Genomic DNA, 23,556 nt, shown 5'->3' with positions numbered 1-23,556 from the left:
AACTGACCCATTCCAAACCCTAGTTACATAGAACTGACCCATTCCAAACCCTAGTTACATAGAACTGACCCATTCCAAACCCTAGTTACATAAAACTGACCCATTCCAAACCCTAGTTACATAAAACTGACCCATTCCAAACCCTAGTTACATAGAACTGACCCATTCCAAACCCTAGTTACATAGAACTGACCCATTCCAAAGCACTCACTGACTTAGACGTCAAGGGACGGAACGTGTGGGTTGTGCTAAATTAAATTGGTATAGACATGTCTGTCGCTGTCAACAACAATCCAATTGGAATAAATAAAGAACAACGAAATGGATTGTTGTATACAATTATTCTTTAGTACACACTGTTAAGGAAACATGATGGATTTATAAAATTATGCAAATAATTTTCATTTCGAGACACTCGAGATACGGCAAAGTGAAAAAAAAACGATTAAATTTAATCATAATCAAATGAACCTTTAGCAACATGACCAAACGTTCAACCCAAATCGTTGTATAATTAAGTCCACATAGACGACCACAAGACACGGACAAATAGTACCGTTTATTTATACGGGGTACGGAGACTATCCCTTTAATAACTGTAACTCGGTTGAGATAAATCTGTCTGTTTACCATCCTTAAGAATTTGATTTGTTATCTCTATTATTATCCAAAAATCCGCGTAAACGTTCTAGAAATAAACCTCAACTTATTTACTTGAACTCCTGCTATGATAGTTAATTTTAGAAAACCACTAATCACATGCATAATTATCATATCTGAAATACCTGTGTGCTCGTTATCAGTTAAAAGTTAAGTTACAAATTGTTTACGCGGTAGTCCTGTTTCATTCATAAAATAAGAAAGGTGCCGCGATCTGTATGAAGTTTAAACAGTTCCGTTCACCGAGTATGTTCCAAGAAGAGTTTTTGTGAGCTTGTAGACGAACACTATATTATGATAACTGAGACAAAAGCTTTATTTTGTTCTGAATTAGCTTCTGAAGACAAATGTCGTTGGGTTTTTTTGGGTTTTTTTTTTTTTCATTTTCATTGGTAATTTGTGAATTAACTCTTGAAGAAATTCGTTAAGCCAAATCAATAACCTCCATCGCGCCGCTGCCAACGCCAGTTACATTCAGTAGTTCAGAAAGGGAAAAGTTACATAAACATACTTAAGCGTCCTTTTAAGCGTTTTATTTATAATGTAACAAAGCTGTGGAAGAATGAAGACAAAATATGCTCTCCTACACTATTTTAGTAGAAGATGTATATTAAGCTCTTAAGCAATAATAACATGAAGATACTTGATATAATAGATTAAAACAAGCAGCAAAACGCACAAACAAAGAAACAAAACAAAAACAAAAAACTTAGTTTTCGGTACTAGGTACATCTGCCAAAAGTAGATTGAAAGAGGAGGGGAAGTTATTTGTTAATTGTTAATGTGAATGGATTTTTCATTTTTTATATTATTTTATTTGCGAACTATTAACTGTTCAGGCGCATGCCTCTGCCAATAGAAACAACAGACAGATTCACATTCAGTCATTTAGAGGAGCTCTGACAGCCAAAAATCCTTTAAGCAGTTTACATAACCCGCCGACTTAAACACTACATTCTAATTATTGGTTAATATACGTCATTTGAAAATCGTGAATCGTAAATGGTTTGTGATTTGAAAAGAGAAGATAAATAATGAAGAACTTGACAGTACGCTTTATTGTATGAATCACCAAATATGGTTAGGTCACCGCCCATTTCCGCTGATAGGTGGCTGGCGAATGTCTTGTTCCAAATGCGCCTCCTCTTTACTTTACTACTACTATACCCTGGCGTATTCGAAGACTATATAAACCACATGCTCAGAGGAAATTACGCAATATCAATCTTAATTCAAAAAGATTTAAACTGTATGAGGAAGCTTTAAATAAGATAACGTTTCGAGTTATAAAGTGATTTTCATAGAATTATAAAGACTTATCTTGTTAACAATGAACATGATTTTAACTGTGGGAATATTAGCTGTGTCATTGACATCCGTTGTGGTGAGTCAAATAGTTATGTTTTTTTGCAAACTATATTTAAGAGAATTGATCCATGATAAACAAAACATACATCGTTTAAAAAGTCAATAATTCACTTTACTCCCACGTTCTCAACTATTTATTTGTCGTCAAGTTTTGCCTTGAAGATTCTTAGCATTTCTAACCAGGTTGTCAGTGTATGACAGTGTGTTCGCTTTTTATAAACTATTGATTGTTGACGTTTCATGAGTAAATTATTTCCTTGTTTTGGTATTTCTTATAACTTGGGTATATATTGCACACAATAACATCACAGTTCATCCTACCATAAACAATTGCTCTATTGTAGCAGACACAATAGGGAATATATCAATAAAACAAGTTAAAAACACATTCACAAAAGCTTTAGTTTTTGTTTTATTTTAGTCAGTGCATGATAAATTAGAAATGAACATGTAAAGAGTTAGTGAAAGGTACACATTTTGAACTGAATAACTCAATTGTGACTGCATTCAAATTGAAAACAAAAACAGGTGTCAATGCGTCTCAATATAGTCTCAATGCGACTGGGAAATGCAGTAGTCTCCATGTGACTGAGAATTGTAGAAGTCTCAATGTTACTTGGAATTGCGGTAGTCACAATGTCACTGGAAATTGTAGTAGTCTCATTGTAAAAGGGAATTTCATTGACCACATTGTGACTGAGAATTGTAGTGGTCGAAATGTGACTGGGATTTTAGTAGTCACCATGTGACTGGTATTGCAGAAGTCTCAATGCGGCTGGGAATGAATTGCAGTAGTCTTCATTTGACTGGGATTTGCGGTAGTCTCCATGTGACTTGGAATAGCAGTAGTGTCAATATGACTAGGATTTTCAGTAGTCTCAATGTGACTGGGAATTGCAGAAGTGTTTATGAATTACAGTGGTGTCAATTTCACTGTGATTGCAGTCGTCTCAATATGACTAGGAATTGAAATAGTCTCTAAGTCACTGTGATTGCCGTAGTCTTAAAGTGACTAGGAATTGCAGAAGTGTCGATATGACTAGGAATTGAAGAAGTCTCCATGTGACTTGAAATTGCAGTAGTCTCACTGTGACTAGGAATTGCAGCCGTCTCACTGCGACTAGGAATTGCAGAAGTCTCAAAGTGACAGGGAATTGCAGTAGCCTCAATGTGACTGGGATAGCAGTAGTCTCAATGTGACTGTGATAGCAGTAGTCTTAATGTGACTGTGATAGCAGTAGTCTCAATGTGACTGTGATAGCAGTAGTCTCAATGTGACTGAGATAGCAGTAGTCTCAATGTGACTGAGATAGCAGTAGTCTCAATGTGACTGAGATAGCAGTAGTCTCAATGTGACTGTGATAGCAGTAATCTCAATGTGACTGTGATAGCAGTAGTCTCAATGTGACTGTGATAGCAGTAGTCTCAATGTGACTGAGATAGCAGTAATCTCAATGTGACTGTGATAGCAGTAGTCTCAATGTGACTGAGATAGCAGTAATCTCAATGTGACTGGGATAGCAGTAGTCTCAATGTGACTGAGATAGCAGTAATCTCAATGTGACTGTGATAGCAGTAGTCTCAATGTGACTGTGATAGCAGTAGTCTCAATGTGACTGAGATAGCAGTAATCTCAATGTGACTGTGATAGCAGTAGTCTCAATGTGACTGTGATAGCAGTAGTCTCAATGTGACTGAGATAGCAGTAGTCTCAATGTGACTGAGATAGCAGTAATCTCAATGTGACAGGGAATTGCAGTAGTCTCAATGTGACTGTGATAGCAGTAGTCTCAATGTGACTGAGATAGCAGTAATCTCAATGTGACAGGGAATTGCAGTAGTCTCAATGTGATTGTGATAGCAGTAGTCTCAGTGTGACTCGGAATTTCAGTAGTCTCAATGTGACTCGGAATTTCAGTTGTCTCAATGTGACTCTGAATTTCAGTAGTCTCAATGTGACTGGGAATTACAGTCATTGGTACCCATGTCCCTTTTGAAAAATATATATAAACTTAAATAGTGATGAGACACACGTCGTGGTCAAGCCATAATGAAACCAATGGGCGCTATCATACCTTTATAAATATCTAAATCACATTTACACAGAACTATCTGGTGATTGAAATTACGTTCGAAAACTAACATGTACATATATCTTATTACAATTAAAGACTGAACTTTGCCTATGAGTGACAAGAAGAAGGTGAACTTCTAACCCCAATTGTGACTTTGTCTTTTTATCTATTTTTCACTTGTCAGTCGGGCTAATACGTTTAAGAATTCTTTTAATTAACATCAGTTCAAATTTTGTCAAAAAGTTGCAATTACGTGGCTAGATTTCATGCAAAATAGCCTTCTGTTTGCGATAATAGCCAGTTCAACAGTATCTAGTTTCATCGATAATTGTATGTATTTATACGACACCAAGGTTGTATACATTACTTAAGCATATTGCAAATATATCGCTGCATGACAAATAGGCGCCATTTGTAATGCAAATTGAACACTATGAAATCATTGGACCATATTATTTATTATCTGTCATTTATTATTTGTTAGTTTTTGTAGTTGAATAATGGTGAAGATTTCTTAAATGACATGTTCTAATAGTTTGCCTTTGTCATTTTCAGCTTGGTCAGGGCCGAACACTTAGTGGTAAGTAACAGCAACCACAAGTTCATGTCTCCTTAATGTCTGTAAGCGTTCATGATTTAAGATCATTTTATTTGGAAAATAACCTCGAAAATAACTTTTCGTGTGTTATATTGAATCTTTTTGACAGTTAAATGATAATTATTTTCATTTGATCACAAGAATCTTAAATCTCATGACATGAAATTGTTATCAGCGTTAGTAATTGGTGTAATTATATCAAGCCATAATTTAAAAATAATAAAATTAAAGGGCACTTTAAAACATTCAGTAAAAGGCAACAAGAATAGACATTGAACAATACTCACTATTTCTATTAAATGTTTTATTCAACTATGAACTGCAACCGCCTTTGAAGTGAAATGGTAATGTAATGCAATGTCTTCCCACGCCATACATTTGTTTGGTTAGATGGTAACGAGATAGCTGTGTAGATTTGGCTCCTGTGATTGTATCATATCGCTGTCGCACAGCCTCCGACACAAACATTTAAGGCCATACTTTCCACGTGTCTGCGACTGTTGTATCATATCGCTGTCGCACAGCCTCCGACACAAACATTTAAAGCCATACTTTCCACGTGTCTGCGACTGTTGTATCATATCGCTGTCGCACAGCCTCCGACACAAACATTTAAGGCCATACTTTCCACGTGTCTGCGACTGTTGTATCATATCGCTGTCGCACAGCCTCCGACACAAACATTTAAGGCCATACTTTCCACGTGTCTGCGACTGTTGTATCATATCGCTGTCGCACAGCCTCCGACACAAACATTTAAGGCCATACTTTCCAAGTGTCTGCGACTGTTGTATCATATCGCTGTCGCACAGCCTCCGACACAAACATTTAAGGCCATACTTTCCACGTGTCTGCGACTGTTGTATCATATCGCTGTCGCACAGCCTCCGACACAAACATTTAAGGCCATACTTTCCACGTGTCTGCGACTGTTGTATCATATCGCTGTCGCACAGCCTCCGACACAAACATTTAAGGCCATACTTTCCACGTGTCTGCGACTGTTGTATCATATCGCTGTCGCACAGCCTCCGACACAAACATTTAAGGCCATACTTTCCACGTGTCTGCGACTGTTGTATCATATCGCTGTCGCACAGCCTCCGACAGAGACATTTAAGGCCATACTTTCCACGTGTCTGCGACTGTTGTATCATATCGCTGTCGCACAGCCTCCGACACAAACATTTAAGGCCATACTTTCCACGTGTCTGCGACTGTTGTATCATATCGCTGTCGCACAGCCTCCGACACAAACATTTAAGGCCATACTTTCCACATGTCTGCGACTGTTGTATCATATCACTGTCGCACAGCCTCCGACACAAACATTTAAAGCCATACTTTCCACGTGTCTGCGACTGTTGTATCATATCGCTGTCGCACAGCCTCCGACACAAACATTTAAAGCCATACTTTCCACGTGTCTGCGACTGTTGTATCATATCGCTGTCGCACAGCCTCCGACACAAACATTTAAGGCCATACTTTCCACGTGTCTGCGACTGTTGTATCATATCGCTGTCGCACAACCTCCGACACAAACATTTAAAGCCATACTTTCCACGTGTCTGCGACTGTTGTATCATATCGCTGTCGCACAGCCTCCGACACAAACATTTAAGGCCATACTTTCCACGTGTCTGCGACTGTTGTATCATATCGCTGTCGCACAACCTCCGACACAAACATTTAAGGCCATACTTTCCACGTGTCTGCGACTGTTGTATCATATCGCTGTCGCACAGCCTCCGACACAAACATTTAAGGCCATACTTTCCACGTGTCTGCGACTGTTGTATCATATCGCTGTCGCACAACCTCCGACACAAACATTTAAGGCCATACTTTCCACGTGTCTGCGACTGTTGTATCATATCGCTGTCGCACAACCTCCGACACAAACATTTAAGGCCATACTTTCCAAGTGTCTGCGACTGTTGTATCATATCGCTGTCGCACAGCCTCCGACACAAACATTTAAGGCCATACTTTCCACGTGTCTGCGACTGTTGTATCATATCGCTGTCGCACAGCCTCCGACACAAACATTTAAGGCCATACTTTCCACGTGTCTGCGACTGTTGTATCATATCGCTGTCGCACAGCCTCCGACACAAACATTTAAGGCCATACGTTCCACGTGTCTGCGACTGTTGTATCATATCGCTGTCGCACAACCTCCGACAGAGACATTTAAGGCCATACTTTCCACGTGTCTGCGACTGTTGTATCATATCGCTGTCGCACAGCCTCCGACACAAACATTTAAAGCCATACTTTCCACGTGTCTGCGAATGCTCACAGTATCATGTCGCTGTCACACTGTCTCAGCCAATGCATTTTGGACCAAACTTAACGCGATCGAATGCTATATCATATAGATTGTCTCACAGCCTAAGACAGAGACAAATTAAGCCATACTTTCCACATGTCTACGTGTGCTTTATCATGTAGATTTTCGCATGCCTCCGACAGTGGCATCAGACAGACACTGTAATTGTAGCTTTTGTTTCCATGATTGGCACTATAATCGGACGGTCATTGTCCGGTCGTAATAGCTTAATGAGTGTTGAGACAACTTCTACAATATTGTTTACCCCTCCGTACAAAAGGACAGTGTCGTCTTTTGCACGGGATACATTCTACAGAAGCTGATAAACGTGGCAAATGACTATCTTAAACACAGATACAACACTCGATAGTCTTCAACTATGCTGATTGCCAATATATTTAATATTATCTTATCTTAGATCTTTACCCCCCGTTACTTCGTTATGTCATTCGATTAACAGTATTGATTGACTGGCATGGCGTCTTCACTATTGTTTTATGAGCTTTAAATGCTTACTATGCAAAATTAAAGGATACATAGAAATGAGATAGCTCGGTCCTTCAAACAAACTATTTCAAAGGCAACTACTCTTTTCTGGTTCAATTTACAATGTAGGAACTTCATTCAAACCACGGGATGAGAGTGGTCTATGAGGTGGGAAAGTTGGATACGTGCCTCTCACCACAAGGGTTACTTTGGCATGCTTTCTCACAAGAACACACGTTATGGTTCATACACACTAAAGGAATCGAGAAACATGCATATCAGCTGTCTGTACAATCGGCAAGAATAATTAAGAATGAAATGAAACATATTTGGCAGGGCTTATCTGGTTCTTAAAATTCAATGGCCTGCCATTTCTCAAACTGTCCTTACGTTATTCGTATTTTGATGAAGAATTTCTGTGCATTTTAAAGATGGTAATTAAGATGGGGTGAATTAATATCGCTAAATATATTCGATGAATAGTCTGGTTAAATTCGTAATAAGGTAATGTAGTTTCAAGCTTGAACAGATTTCATTAAAATATTCGCCAATACGCATACATTGCATAATGTATAAATAATTAGTCATTAGTATATAGTTAAAATGTAATTTAAGCGCAATTTCTTATATAACCGAATCAAATCCAAGTTAGTGATACACTTCTTGTACTGTCCATTTGATAACGTTATCAATGCCCAGGTAAGAACATTGCAAAATGAACGGACAGTAATAAAACACATTTTTAAAACGTAAAGCTCCATACGAAAATGCATCATAAGCTTAAATATAAAGTATCAAAAATGTGTTGAAATATATCATTATGATCTTAACCGCAAATTCTTATCTTTTTTCATGGGTGGAATTTGGCCAAATTTTGAATTTTGATTTTATTATTGGGAGATAGCACAGATATATTTGATATGCTTTTATAATGAAGTTGCTTTCTTGAAGGCTAGTGAAAATGAAACTGCGCATATTAAGAATGTGACTTGATCTGCTCAATCCTTTTAAAAAGATGTTATTTGTGGGACACACCTCACATCATGTTATGATACATACCAGAAATAATATACTGTAGTATGCAAAAGGGCACATTGTCTCGGCTACGTACAGACGATTAATGTCACAAATGTACCGAGAACTGAAAAAAACGCTCGCCCGGAAGACAATTGTATGATGTTTTTGAAAGCTGGGGGATCATTTGGTTGTTGTCCTATATTTACCACAACAACTAATTTATTTCGTCCTAACATTATATTTTACATTTGCCACATACATAGCCTTGGTTTGGTCAAGTATATGTATGTTTACGGTAAATTATTACAATAGTTGATTTGAGCACGATTGACCATACCACATCTGTGTGAAACAGTTTCAAAGGAAATACCTTTTAACCAACGATCGTATACATTTCCTTACATCATTTCTTTTCAGTTTCAGCTTCAGTTATTGACTCAACACTCGCACATGAGCCCAAAGTTTCTGGCTAGTTAAAGCGCATGCGCTACAAAACAACAATTATAAATGTTAAATAAATTTCGGTTAAACGTACTGCGTAAAAGGCTTTCTTTTACATATCTGCACAGAGATTAAATCTAGTGAAAAAAAATTGTAAAAAAGGCAAATATTCTTTATCCTTTAATTTGATTATCTGCCACTTAAAAGAAAAGTTAACCAAATAGTAGATGAGATATGTGCGGCACGCAGGAATGCCAAATATTGACACAGTGTAAACTATAAACACAGCGGAATGCACAGGTCTTTTTGCAGTTGGCAATCAATCATGGTGCAATTATACGTGATTCGTTTATTATCGTTGTGGCCACAATATTCTATTTAATGTGTTGTTACAGAATGCGGACTTCTGCAGTTTTTAGTGGGCTAAATTTCATACGTAGCTTGTGCAAATATGTGACTTTTTTATATATCCCTACACGGGAGTAAAACAACACATGTACACCATTTTATTATTCCACATTCTTGTAAGTTGGCAAGTATTAATCAGTACTTAATATCTTAATAAATTAAGTTATGACTTAGTTTATTTCGAGGAGCTTTAATCTGCTATTAAAGATTTCTTTCGAACCGTGCTGTGGTACAATAAAATGTTAAAACACTTGAAACAATATTTTTTCTGGAATATGTCTAATTTTCCGGAATGTCAGAGAAACATAAAACTTGCATAAAACATAAGAATAGTTTGCATGATTGCTAAAATTCTTAGTATATGTCTCATCAGTTTGAATGTTGCAACCGAATTAAAGACAATCGACTACTTCATTGAAATACATAGACGGTTACTCCTCGGATCTTCCAAGTTCAATGCGTTCTACAATTATGCAAAATACCTAGAAGGCATTCAAAGTTTACAAAAAAATGTTAAGCCATGTTGTTTTTGGAAACTTGGACGTTGGCTTTTGCGACTGCCCTCTTAATTTTCTTTTATGTACCTGGCTGTGCAGACAAGATATTCATTGCTGTTTTCGTTGGTACATGTGCTAGTTTTATGGATTCCACGTACTATTAAACCAACCTATTTTTTTGTTATTACATTTTGTTTTTGCCAAAATGTCATTAGTATGGTGTGTAATTAGAATACCCCAGCCGGTATTTGATCATATGCGGGCATTTACTTCCAGATGTGGAGTACTACTGTGGCAACAAACCTGCGGACGTCGTCTTCCTCCTAGACACGTCCAACAGCATCTGGGGACCCGACTTCACGCGTCAGCTCGCCTTTGTCAACAACGTCATCAGCATGTTCAAGATCGCGAGCAATGTTACTAGAGTCGGTATAACAACATTCAGGTAGGTCTATGTGCACACGTTGTGTAAAGTTCAAATGCCGCTTACAATTATATGCAATACCAGAAATCGTTCTGTTACTTAATTCACTTGTAACACTATTATTATCACTTCAATTTATCACCAAAGTCGGCAAACTTATTGTCATATGTGTAACTTGGTTTGATGACTCGCATATCTAAAAGAATATGCATTTTTTGTGTTGGCACGCCGTAATGGCTTGCATTTTGTATGATCCTTAAAATTGAATGGTATTATCTTGTTGCAGTTCCCAGGTTCACCGCGAGTTCTATCTGAACTCGTACTTTAGCAAGGATAGCATGCGTAGCCGGGTGTCCAGCATCCGCCAGACCCACGGCTACCACACCAACACCGGTCTCGCCATCTGGCACATGAGGCACCGCATGTTTTCCCCGAGGCGCGGGTCAAGGCCCGACGTCGCTAAGGTAAGGATAACACCTTTTTAGCATTTTCATTGTATAAGGTTTGGCATTAAATATGTTTTTCTTGTAATCAGTTGTTCTTGTTGTGGTATTATCAACAAAACACAAGTTAATGTTTATTATTTGGCGACAGTATTGTTTCAAATGTTTTTTATGTATTTTATAAGTCGTATACGCATGTGAAAGGATGAGCCACTGGAATATGTATAAACATTTTATTGCCCTGCAGATTGGCATCGTGTTGACGGACGGCCAGTCCTCCAGTATCGGTAAGACGTTAATGGAGGCAAAGCGCACCAAGCGGAAGAAGATCACCATGTTCGCTATCGGAATCGGCAGTAATATCAACGAGCGAGAACTACAGGGGATTGCCAGTTCCCCGTCCTCCGAATACGTGTTTAAGGTGGACGGATACTCTGCGCTGGACGCCATCAAGAACAGTCTTGCCGTTAGGACGTGCAGAGGTAAGGGAAGGCTTGTGGTTTAGATTTCGATGGTGTTTTAGTTATATTTATAAAATTGACACAATATATATTCATGACCGTCGGTCTCGGGCTTGAACCCGGCCCCATGCAAATATACTTGCATTACACGACCGGCGCCCTGCAAAACCGCCTGTTTGTGTTCGTTTCACTACATCGCCTTCTATGCAATGGTTTTCCGATGTTTATCAAGCGGGTCATGTTTTTTGTATATCATTTCTTGCTAATGAAATCGGGCATTGATATATATTCATTATGCAGTCAAATTGCCTGTAACTTGACATTTATTAGCAAAGAAAACACACTGCTTGTTGTAAAATGAATTGTTAGTGATGTTATATGACACATTAGTGTTTTGTTTATTTTGCTTATTTTAGATTTATATTCACTGCAGGAGACAACCGGCGTTGATATTCAGACGCCTAAAAAATATTCAAAATTTAATGGTACTAAATTCCAAACATTACAGACATTTTAATAATCCTCCAACAATTTTTTATAAGTTTTAATGTTCAGCATTCATCTACATACGTCTTGATGAAACACACTGAATAATGCATCTTAATGACCATATTAGAAGATGTGATGCGGATTTATTTTTTTTTTATTTTTTTTTGTGGTTGCGAGTTTCAAATATTTCTGTCTACCGTTTTAGACAGACATATTAAAAATGCATTAATGCACGCTGAAATGGATGTCCGATTAACGTAATGGTGTTAAATAAAACTAAACTAAACATAGGAATTTACAAATTAGATTTTAATGAGTAGATCTTAACTTCCGACAAAGCGTTACTGAAATCAAAGCCACAACAATTAGCCTGGTTAAGAAGGTGTGTGTCGAATTAGCTAGAATACAAAAACTCCTCTTAAACTCAACATTGGAAAGTGTGCTGCCTTGCAATTATTTGAATTGTTGAGTTTGGAGGTCAGCGGATATTGTTTCTGTTAATATAACCCACAATGAGTCAAGAATCGAATAAAAATAGCTTACTTAAAAAAATGTAGAAAATTAAGAGTATACCAAAACAGCTAATAAATACTTTAAAGTCAATATGTGACATGGCGTTAACCTAGTGCCATTAAACCGGGTTTATGTTTTAACCTTTTGCTACTGAGCTTGTTTCTGTAGTTTTTGCATAAATAATGGTGTTATTTTTAAAAGGACCAAAGAAAAGATGACATAAGACGGCTGATTAGGTCAAATGTAATAATCAATATATGCCATTCTCGTGCATCAGAGTGATGATGCTATGCGTATCACAGATGTACAATTATCAAACCTCTGTTGAACGAAAATGATATATGTGCTTAAAACATAGGTTGCGATGCAACAAAATGCATAAGCGTGCTGACACTTGCAAGAACTTTGCACCGCGTTGTGAGGAATAATACGACCCGTTTTGGAGATAAATGTCGTTTTCATCAAAAAATGCATCATTAGAAGAATATCAGGAGTTGTACTTTTACACAAACAAAAATGTGCAGACAATTGTGCTTCTATTTATACCTTCGATACATTTGTCAGAGACGCTCTTCATGAAAATGCATCGTTAACTAAAAGTACACAGACTTTATACACGTTCGTTAACGTACAAAAATCGTGAGTTCGTAATTGGAAAAGTGGTGTTAATCAGGAAACATCTAGAACACACTCTGCTTTTATGACCATGAACACATGCCGAGATCCTAGTCGCGTCTCGAAACCAAAATGCGTAAAAGCGTTACAATGCATTAAAGCATTCCAACAGCCGCATTCCCTCGAATTTCCCTCCGTGGTTTTTCCATTACATTAACTACTTAATAACAGCAACCTTTTCTTAAATTAATAGTAACAAAAACATAACAATGTGAATTAAATAAAACTTCTCAGTTTTGGTGCCAAGGAATAAAAACAGTTATTTCATTGGTTAATCATTACAAGTTGTCTATGTGCAGTTGAATTTCAGCATCTGTTAAATAGTTATAAAAAACACATTGCCTTAAACTTTATAACAACATAATTAAAGTATTAATCAAATCAGTTTCTCAATTTTGATGCCAAGAAAATAAAACAGATATTAATCAAAGAACTATATTGGTAAAGTTTAACGCAAGTTAATTGGCAGTTTGATTTAAGCAACTGTAAAATGTTATACAAGTGCAGCTTGTCTTTAATCTTATAATAACACTAATCAAGTATTTATCAAAATAATTTCTCTATTTGATGCCAAGAAAGTAGCAGACTTATAATTGAAACAGCGTTGTTTGATCAACCTTTATAACATACTTATTTGCTGTTGAAGTGCAGCAACATAAAGTAGGTTTAAGTTAATTTAGTTTCTTTACATATTTATAGCAAAAGTTCATCTAGTTCTTCGGAACGGAGAACTCCGAGTTGTTTTATAATGTGTCCAACAAGGTCTATTATATAACTAGGTAAGATTCAACTGTTGGTTTTTTCAGTTACAACACAAGCGCCATCAACGACAACAACGACAACAACAACAACTACGACAACCACAACTACAACAACAACACCATCAACCACCACTTCTCTTTACGATACCGCTCAGAGAGGTAGGTTGGCCGTTCATTATAATGGGTTGTACCTTTTAAGTGATTTTGTGATGTCAGATGATGATGATGATGATGATATAAAAAATACGTGTTAAAGATTAGTAGGTAGGGTAAAACAATGACTCGTTTTAACAATTATAAATACAATAACCACATTACTTGGCCCAGATGTGATTACAAACTATAATAATTATATGATAAAGTGAAACTTAATATGTCAATTCCTTTTTTATTATAATTGTATGAGCAGATTGAAATTCATACTTTATCGTAATACCAGGTGTGAGGGTGATTCAATATTGTATATGTTATTATTTGCATGTTTTCGCCCCCTCACAAATATAATCCGGTATGAAATATTTCCCTCTTACTCATGGATCCGTATAAAAGCTGCATTCAAATTTAATTGCAATGATACGCGTTATAAATTATAATCTTTTCAAATTGCATAAATTAGACAAAATATTAATTTGAAAGTGTTTAACAGGTTATCTTTTTTGCTCTCGCGAAATATTTATGCGGTATGTGAACGATATCAATTGAAAATCAAGAATACTTTTCTTTAGAGAAAGACGTATTTAAACATCAAAGCCATTAGTATCTCGTATAACATATTCTCATTTGAATTTCATTTTAGTATGGAGGACGATACGTATACTTTGTAGCTTTTAAACGCGTATTAATTGTATAAAAGAACAGTTAGATAACCGTTATATTACAAAGTAACTATTTTTACATTAATGTATTAAGTTAAATTCATTATTTGTTGCCTTTTATGGAATGAAATACAGGGGAACGTGACGAAAAACAGTTTGTTTGGTAAAGAAGATTTTTAAGAACATAAAATACAAGTACTAACAGTTTGTTCTCAAAGGAACACTAATCTTAAACAATATTTATCTTCAAAAAAGCGGGGTCGTACTATGAACGTTGCTTCACGAATTTTTCCGTGGTTTACAGTATGCGCGGACAAGCCGATGGACGTCGTGTTCGCCATCGACTCCTCTGAGAACATAGCAGACAAGGACTACATCCGCCAGGCGGAGTTCTTTACCAAGATTGCGGAGGCCTTCAGCATTCATCCGGAAAAGACGCGCGTTGGTTCCCTGCTGTACAGCGACCAGATCCAGGAAATGTTTGAGGTGGTTGACTACGATTCGTTGGATGGCGTCCGGAAGGGGATGGGTACACTGGGGATGACGGCCGGTGGAAGTCGGGTGGACCTCGCCCTCAAGCATATACTCACCAAAAGCTTTAGGTGGGCGATTTTCAAGTTTAAAAGCTTGTATTTTTCGTTTTTGGCGAGGACCGCACGTCCAATTGTGCGCCCCCTAAGTGCGACCCCTCTAACGTCAAATCATTGAGCCGCCCTTTGTGAAATTTGATCGTTGCAGAAATCCGTGTTTTAGATGCCTTAAATAAAGTTTTATAATCTTGCATTCTGTCGCTATAAAGTTTACTTTACATCATTGAAAATGACAGAGACTAGGGGCTTATCATTTCAGGTTCTTTATACATCGAACAAACATCGCGTGGGGATTTGTTAACTTCATACTGGTAGATTTTTTAAAAGTCAACAGTTTTGAATAACAAATTCGTAGAAAAGGGGAATGGTCGATTTATAGGTGATGTTTGTTTTGTGTCGAATTTTCGAACTTAAAGTGTTCAATATTCTATTTGCATTTGACTTCAATACGTAAACCACTAGGTTGATTAATTATCATTGAGTCAAAGGTCGGTGTCAGTTTACGGGTAGGACTAAATTTGAAAATGCTTATCATTGCTGGCATATCTAAAGTATAATCTTATTTATTTATGGCATAATAACATCTGTAGCCTTATTTGCATTAAGCAAGGGGTAATTAACTTTCACAGTACACACATATCATACAAGGAGTTGTTATAAAGGCGTTTTATTATCAGCGTGTCCTTGAGACACCTAAATGCGAGATGAACAGTTGTTATTTCATGACCGCAATTACGTAGCACATCATAAAGGAAGTGCACTCATGAACAAGGATACCAATACATCATTTGAATTCATACCACAAGAATTTTCCTTATTTGAACATAAAATATAAATAAAGTAAATCATGTAAAAATCATTTTATGATGTCTGATTTTAACGCTGTCATTTACATATTGAGCGTGATTTAGATAAAACCACATACATAAAATAACAACGACGAGGAATGGTTAATTAAGCTTTGCATGGCTGGGAGTAAACTTATTGAAGTGGTATTATTCCCAGGTACGGGTTAAATGGTTGTGCAGGGGCGGGCTGGAAGTAAACTTATTGAAGTGGTATTATTCCCAGGTACGGGTTAAATGGTTGTGCAGGGGCGGGTCAAGGATTTGACGTTAGAGGGGGCGTAACTAAAGGGAGTAACATTATGACTTGTGGCCCTCCCTCAGAACTGAAATTTATTTGGTTTAAAGTGTAGTCTGGGGGCTTTAGGCCATGGAAAAATATTCTAGATCAAAATGGTGTAGTTTTGGCGTATTTCATAGTAATTTTCTCTCCTACATTTAAATAAAAAGTTAACTTGGACGATTATAAGGGGGAGGTTGCGCCGGAGTGCACCCCCCCCCCCCGGATCCGTTTGTACTTTGTATTATACGTATATAACTTTTTTGATTATTTTGTCAATTGAAATTATTCCTTTCACAGATAAATTAGAGGGAGAGAAGACAATATTCTGAGTGATTATTTTTGGAACGATCTTGGTACTAAAAAGCCGAAAAATTGAGGGCGATTATTTCGAGTTATCCATTATTTCTAATGATGGCAACCAATAAATTTTGTCACGTTGAGTACAAGTACAATCCATTACATGTTATCCAAAGTATTTTAATGCGCATTTCAGGCGATCGTACACACGGCCGGGGGCGTCCCAGGTTGGAATCGTATTAACCGGAAGTCCCGCCCGTTACCTCGAGCTCTCCAAGGCGCTCGTGCATAAGGCTGACCGCGCTGGCGTTCAGTACATTGCCGTCGGCGTAGGACCGGAAGTGAATGATGAAGAGATGCGGATAATCACCGGCTCCAATGATGAGCACATATTCAGATTGAGCAGCTTTGAAGACCTTGAAAATATCGTAGCCGAAGTCGCTATTCAGGCGTGTTCAGGTATTTAAATGATATGATTCATTATCATGCAATTAATTTTAGATTACGTTTACATATGGTACTAGTTTATAGTTCGCTTAAAGTTCGTATTACTCAAATAGTGATTAATGAAACAGCCGCCCAAATATCTTGACTATAATTGCTATCCTATTTCAGTTCCGGTGCCTCCCCAGACAATTCAACAAGATCAACGTGAGTTTACCCGTCGTTGTTTTTCATTCCTTTAAAGATATTTTAATTGTTTGAAGAATAGTCCTTGAGTGAACTGTTGATATAAATTAAAGATTCAACTGCGTAAAATACCGCTCGGCCTTGCTACCATTATAAAGTGATTAATTCTGCTATAAAACCGTCTAGGCAAGGGCATTACGAGTCGGGTTTCAATTATTCAGGTGCACACTATCATTAACTGAAAACAAAGACAATTCTATTCACATTATTTTATCATGGCTTTTAAAACTTTTCTTATTTCGGTCTTATTTACTTCATTACCCATTTAATTGCACAATAAATTATTTGCAATAGCCCATTTTCTGTATCACTATATGTGATCTAGTTATATACACCGTTATTGCCCTACATTTCAGCCTGCGGTAGCAAACAAGAGGCCGACATCATGTTCTTAATGGATAGTGTCAACGCCGGAAAGCGAAACTCGAGAAAAGCGCTTGACTTCATCAAGGTCCTGATCCAGGAGCTAGACATTGAGAGCGACAACATCCACGTGGGACTCATGTCTGCGGAGTGCGAGGATAACGAGCCCGGCTTCGAGCTTGGAGCCCATTCTAGTAAAGCGGAGATTGAGAAGACGTTTGACACCATGAAGGTTTGTCTTTACATGTACTTCAAGAACTCGTATAATGCTTAAAGGTTCTCAAATGTTTGTTCAAAGTAACCGTATCCTGTTTCAAAGAACCCGTGTGATTGGTCCAAAGTAACCGTATCCTGTTTCAAAGAACCCGTGTGATTGGTCCAAAGTAACCGTATCCTGTTTCAAAGAACCCGTGTGATTGGTCCAAAGTAACCGTATGCTGTTCCAAAGAACCCGTGTGATTGGTCCAAAGTAACCGTAACCTGTTTCAAAGAACCCGTGTGATTGGTCAAAAGTAACCGTATGCTGTTCCAAAGAACACGTGTGTTTGTACAAAAACTGTATCATGGTTCTTCGTGTGTTAGTTTCCAAAGTAACCGTACGCTGGCCCTAAATTTGGTTCAAAGTAACCATATGCCGGTCCAAAGAACGCAAGCTGGTCCAAAGCACCCGTGTGTTAGTGTCAAAATTACCGTACTGTTACCCAAAATGCCCGTAATTTGTTTTAAAGTAACCATATGCCGGTCCAAAGAACGCAAGCTGGTCCAAGGAACTCGTGTGTTGTTGGTGTCCAAAGGAACCGTATGCTGGTCCAAAACATCTGTAGTTTGTAAGTCCAAAGTAACCGTATAGTGGCCCAAAGAATCCGTCTATTGGTCCAGGTTAAATTTTCTAATTCGAAACGTATGCATTGAAAGTACATCTTTATATGACCAGTCTGTCATATAAATCACCCTATATGGAACACTATGGTAGCTGATTTCTGCCATTTGTTGTTGTTGCATTTTTGCCCAGTCACATTGCGCAGTTCAGCATTTTGACCCGCCACATGAGTAATATTGTATTTTAGCACTGAAATTTGGTGCATTTTTGCATATCTATATTGTCGCATTTTTGCCCACTCGTCGCAAATGCGAAAACTGTAAATGGCAGTAAACAACCCACATAAAACACGTAATTAAAATGTGGTTACCGCATACATATAATCATAGAAAGGCATCTTTAATGAACCTGAACATCTACAACTTTTATATAAAAGAAATATACATAAGAAATACTAATATTAGTTTTTATCCCATAGGGGACGGACTTCCACAAGATTCTACATAACATGCGGCGCGGCTCATTCAGCAGGAGCGGATCCCGGAAGCATGCGAAGAAGATCGCCATCCTGATCATTGACGGAAGCCTTGAAGAGCCACTCAAGACACTCACTGAAGCACAGAGGGCCAGGATTCACGGCATCGAGGTCTTCGTCATTCAGGTAAATGAACGAGGCCTCAAATTTTGAAGATCATTGCACATTTAAATACTTCTTTGTAAACTCGATCCTTTACAAAACAAATGTTTGAACCCATGTTGGAGCAATAAATAATGCTACTTAAAGTACAGATTTTAAAGGAGATAAACGTAATATCATACGATGAGTCACGTCTTTTTACCGTGCAACCTCTTTTGTTGAGCTGCAATGTTTACAAACGTTCTGACCGAATATTTTCTTCAGAATAATTTGCTTTATTTGAAAATTAATATGCGTTCATTTGCACGTAGGTACGATCGTTTGACTTCCTCTCATTTTGATTGCTTCTATATACTGCATTGTTGATACTTTTTATATTGTAGTAAAGTAGATAACGTCTATTCTATTCAATGCCAGTTTTTCCGCGACCAAGGCATATTTTAATTCAGAACACAATACCCATGAGTCTGACTATGCCCCGCAAGCACCTCGACTCTCAGACCAGAAAAACTGGTAAGGTACTAAACTATATGTAGCCACTTGTGTCATCAAGTATCCTTGAAAGACTGTGTGACATACTGATTGTGTTGTTTCACATCCACCAATGTTGTGCCTTTATAAAAACAGGTGGGCGAGGAAGCGCCCCAGGAGGAGCTGCTGATGATGTGTGACGACCCTTCCAGCCAACACTTTTTCCAGGTGGCCTCCTACGCTGACCTTCAACAGGTCAAAGACGGAATCCTTAAGTCACTATGTGATGGTAAGTACACGGTATTTATCTGCTCTTACACTGACCTTCAACGGGTCAAGGACAAACTTTTGTGAGATCGACTGTAGATTCACTATGTGATGGTAACGTAGATTGTCTAAGGCAACATCACATGTGCATGCGTATAGGTTCTATTGCGAGGGAGGTCACAACGTTGTTTTGGCGCATATCACCTTAAGTGAACTAAATACAAACAATGATACTAGTCTCGAATAAACTGCCAAAATCGAATAAAACGGAATTTTATTACTTTGTTTTTTTAGCTTCAAGAACATGTGAAACTATCGAACCATACACGAAATGAATCATTTTCTATCCATCTAAAAGCATTACTGGTACATGATGAACTTAATATTATTCATCATTAGGTTTATATATATTGATACATGTGGACGAAATCATTAGCCAGACAAAATCAAGAAACACTTTCTAAATATGTTTACTCTGATATGTTTTATATTCAAGGCATTTATCTTTTTTTACAGAACTTTGAGAGATGAACGTTGTGATTCATGTAAATAAAGAAGCTTGTCTGTGATAAACATTGCGACGAATCGGGAACCCGGAGCAGCCCGTTCCCTGGAAATACCCGTTCCCGATCCCCTTGACACGCCCTCGCCTAGTGCGAGGGGCAGAACTGTTCGGGCGTCCGAGGGCGCTATAGTCTTTCTGCTAGTTGCGTTCCATACTTGCTACAATCGCCACAATTGTACAAGAACAATGACCATCAATACTATTCATGGAGGGTCGAAATCATAGACCACCTTCAGACTTGGAGGGTCGAAATGGTACCCCATCTCGAGATGATTTGGAGGGTCTAAATAGTATACCACCGCGAGGATTGGAGGGTCGAAATTGTACACGAACGCCAGACTCGGAGGAATTAGAGAAGAGCCATGAGATACTTGACAATGTTTACCATCCTAGTTTCTCTTCCTGGTGCTATTACGAGTTATTCCGATTACACAACTCGAGTTGACACTGCTCCAATCTAGGATAAAGCGCCCGAAGACGCCCTTGTGTTTCCCTATGTACAGTGTTGGAAAATGGTATCTTTATCAAAAAACATAAAACAGTCGGATTTCATATTTGACGCTACTGTATGCTTGTGAATTAGCCTTAAAGCTTATGAACACTTTTTTAAAATGACCAGTTACATATCATATTGAATCACAAATATGCACTTTGCCGATCTGTTTAAACGATTTGCATTTTATCAGTGTTATTATTTACGTTTGCAATTCAAAGATTTTCTGCTGTGGCGGGTTTCAATTTTATTTAACATAAAACATGTACTATTTTAAAGCATTTGACGCTATAGGCTTTCCAATATAATCACTGCCAAACAGATTGGTTGTATTGACTATAATTAGAGTAAACCACGGCGACAAAACTCATTTTTATGCTACAGAACGGTCCAAGGGTAAATGGATGTAAATAGTCTTATAGTATTTTGGACAATCATGTATATTTATAAATAAGAATTGCAATTTATTATTTAAATTCGCTTTTAGTTTGTCGATTTTCTAAGGAAAAGGGTCAAGATAATGTCATAGCCTTGCTGTTGGTACCATCGTCGTAGTGCAGATATTTTAACCTTGGTCAAAAATGATAAAAACAACTGTGCAAGATATTTAAATGGAACTTGGTACACATGTTGCCAGTGACGATACACGTATCCACAGAAAGGTCCATAACTATGGGTTTTTTTTAGAACTATTGACTCGTGCCCCTTTTCCCCTAAAACGTAACAGACAAGTGTAGGCGTTCGCTTTTTTATGGTTATGTATTTATCATTGTGTTTTTATTTTCGATTGTATGACTTATACTCTACATGTATATTTCATTTCTTTTGTTTGAATATTAACGCTTGCAGAGTTTTTGGCATTCTTTCTTTCAGTTGTTTGTGATTTAATCATCTTCATCCATCCATACATTGTTAAGCTTTTCTACTGTTTGTGCAATATGTGATAATGATATGATTTTGTACAATATGTAAGAAATGAAAGTTTCGCAACAATAGAACGTCTTGAGTTCGTATTCTGGACACCTCTAAATGCAATCGATACACCGCGGTATTACGAAGCTTGCAGGAGATGGCAAAGTTGTTACGATTGCTCAAAACAGTATAATGAATTATACCTTAGTCACACTAGCACCTTATTCTCCCGACATGCTGCAGTATATGACGAGATGGAACTCGGCAAACATGACAACGAAAGGCCAGGAGTTGTTTGAGAAAAATGTGGCCAAAATGTGTATGCAGTATTTATTTGGGATAAATGTAAAAGAGTTAAACGAAATCTTACGAGTTGTTTCGACGTGAGTGCGAAGCGCCTCCGATGCTTTACCGACATTATTGTGGAAATGCGCTCGAAAATGTAGGGCTTTTGTACGAATACACTCGAGTTACTGCGGGTCGGACGCGTTTATAAGAGTTAAGTACAGTTAAAGGTTCATGTTTTTGCATTGTTATTCGAAAGATTGAGTCATGAGTACGGTGTGAGTACGGGTAAGTGAGATATGTTGCGAGTTCATTCATTGGCGTAGTTTAACGTAGACAATTTAGGCATAGATCTGCGCATACTTGTTATAACGCTTATTTAAGAGACCACAAATGCATACACAGACTACTAGCGAGTCTCCTGATGAAATTTCTGTAAAACAGCATAAAATAACATGGCAGAAATAATACACAGTGTGGCTGAGACATATTTATTCTGCTCTCTTTTTGACCAAAGACAAACTGCAATAATTTCTTACGTCAAGACTATGAAAGCATTTCGTTAGTAACATCGGACATAACTTCATTTTATCTTGATCAATGTTATATACGACAAGATGTGATCGGATGTAGTCGCGAAAATAATGCTGCCGTACGCTGTTTACGTTCAAGCTGCATCTGGCAAAACCTATCATTTCATGTGAAAGGATGACCACCCCCAAAACTCCGCTTTCCTTGCGATTATGTAGATTCCATTTGCGTTTACCTCGCACGAACCTTATCATACATAGACTGTAGACATGACATATTTACCGAATACACACTGTAACCTTTAACTACAAAGTACACGCACCTGGATGCCGTAACACTTAAAACGTAGATCAAACGTACACGTACGCGTACGCGTAGCGAACTAGAGCTTTTTTCTTAACCTGTATGTTAAACACATATTAGCGATATTTTGGTGCTTTTTTACCTTGCTAATTTGAGGCCACGCAGCTAATTATTGAAAACCCTTTTTATGAAGGCTACTATTTTTCGAACTGTACACAACTCACACGCTTTTTTATCATTAAAGTCAAATAAGTTATACGTTATATTGCATTTGAATAAAAACGAAATAAATTTTTGGCATCAGTGTATTCCATTTTGTGCCCTTTTGAGAAAAATCTGCTTTACGTGTATTATCTGCCACGTATGATATTTACCAACAAGTTATGTAATACAATCAATTACTTTGATTTCTCTTTAAATCAGAATAAAAACTCAAGTTCCATTGACTGAAAATGATCAAGTGTATTGAACTCCTTGATTGTTCAAGGATATTTAGGTAATTATATGATGTATATGATAAAAACAGGATGGCAGATAAGTGGTTTCCTTGAAGGTATAATTTCACCCATAAAATGGCGTACAGACTTAGCGGGATTTGAGAAGATGACAAAACCAGAATAGGAAGTGAAAAATGTCATTTATTGAAATTGAATGTCTTTCTTTATAAACGAGCTATATAAATGTCAAAAACAAAGTTGGAGGTAAATTATATCTATATTTTTCGATTTCTACCCATAC

General features: G+C 37.5%; 1 protein-coding gene across 1 annotated transcript; it reads left to right on the top strand.

The window, feature by feature from the left end:
* The first annotated feature begins 1,855 nt into the window (after positions 1–1,855).
* On the top strand, positions 1,856–23,113 carry LOC128231792 (cartilage matrix protein-like). The gene is made up of 13 exons (XM_052944988.1): positions 1,856–2,044; positions 4,659–4,683; positions 10,162–10,330; positions 10,596–10,773; positions 11,000–11,234; positions 13,697–13,810; positions 14,771–15,068; positions 16,678–16,940; positions 17,097–17,132; positions 17,528–17,766; positions 18,833–19,015; positions 19,619–19,751; positions 20,246–23,113. Exons 1-13 carry the CDS (start codon positions 1,991–1,993, stop codon positions 20,251–20,253), a joined length of 1,935 nt encoding a protein of 644 aa, XP_052800948.1. The 5' UTR covers positions 1,856–1,990; the 3' UTR covers positions 20,254–23,113.
* The last annotated feature ends 443 nt before the right edge of the window (positions 23,114–23,556 follow it).

Source organism: Mya arenaria, chromosome 4 (genome assembly GCF_026914265.1).
Source record: "Mya arenaria isolate MELC-2E11 chromosome 4, ASM2691426v1".
NCBI classification, from domain to species: domain Eukaryota; kingdom Metazoa; phylum Mollusca; class Bivalvia; order Myida; family Myidae; genus Mya; species Mya arenaria.
This window is presented reverse-complemented; position numbering and strand designations above follow the sequence as displayed.

Excerpts from the sequence above, each read along its gene's own strand:
- LOC128231792 (XM_052944988.1), top strand. The coding sequence starts at position 1,991 with ATGAACATGATTTTAACTGTGGGAATATTAGCTGTGTCATTGACATCC. Across the intron at positions 11,235-13,696 it reads TGCCGTTAGGACGTGCAGAG|TTACAACACAAGCGCCATCA; the intron begins GTAAGGGAAGGC and ends TGGTTTTTTCAG. Across the intron at positions 17,767-18,832 it reads AGACGTTTGACACCATGAAG|GGGACGGACTTCCACAAGAT; the intron begins GTTTGTCTTTAC and ends TTTATCCCATAG.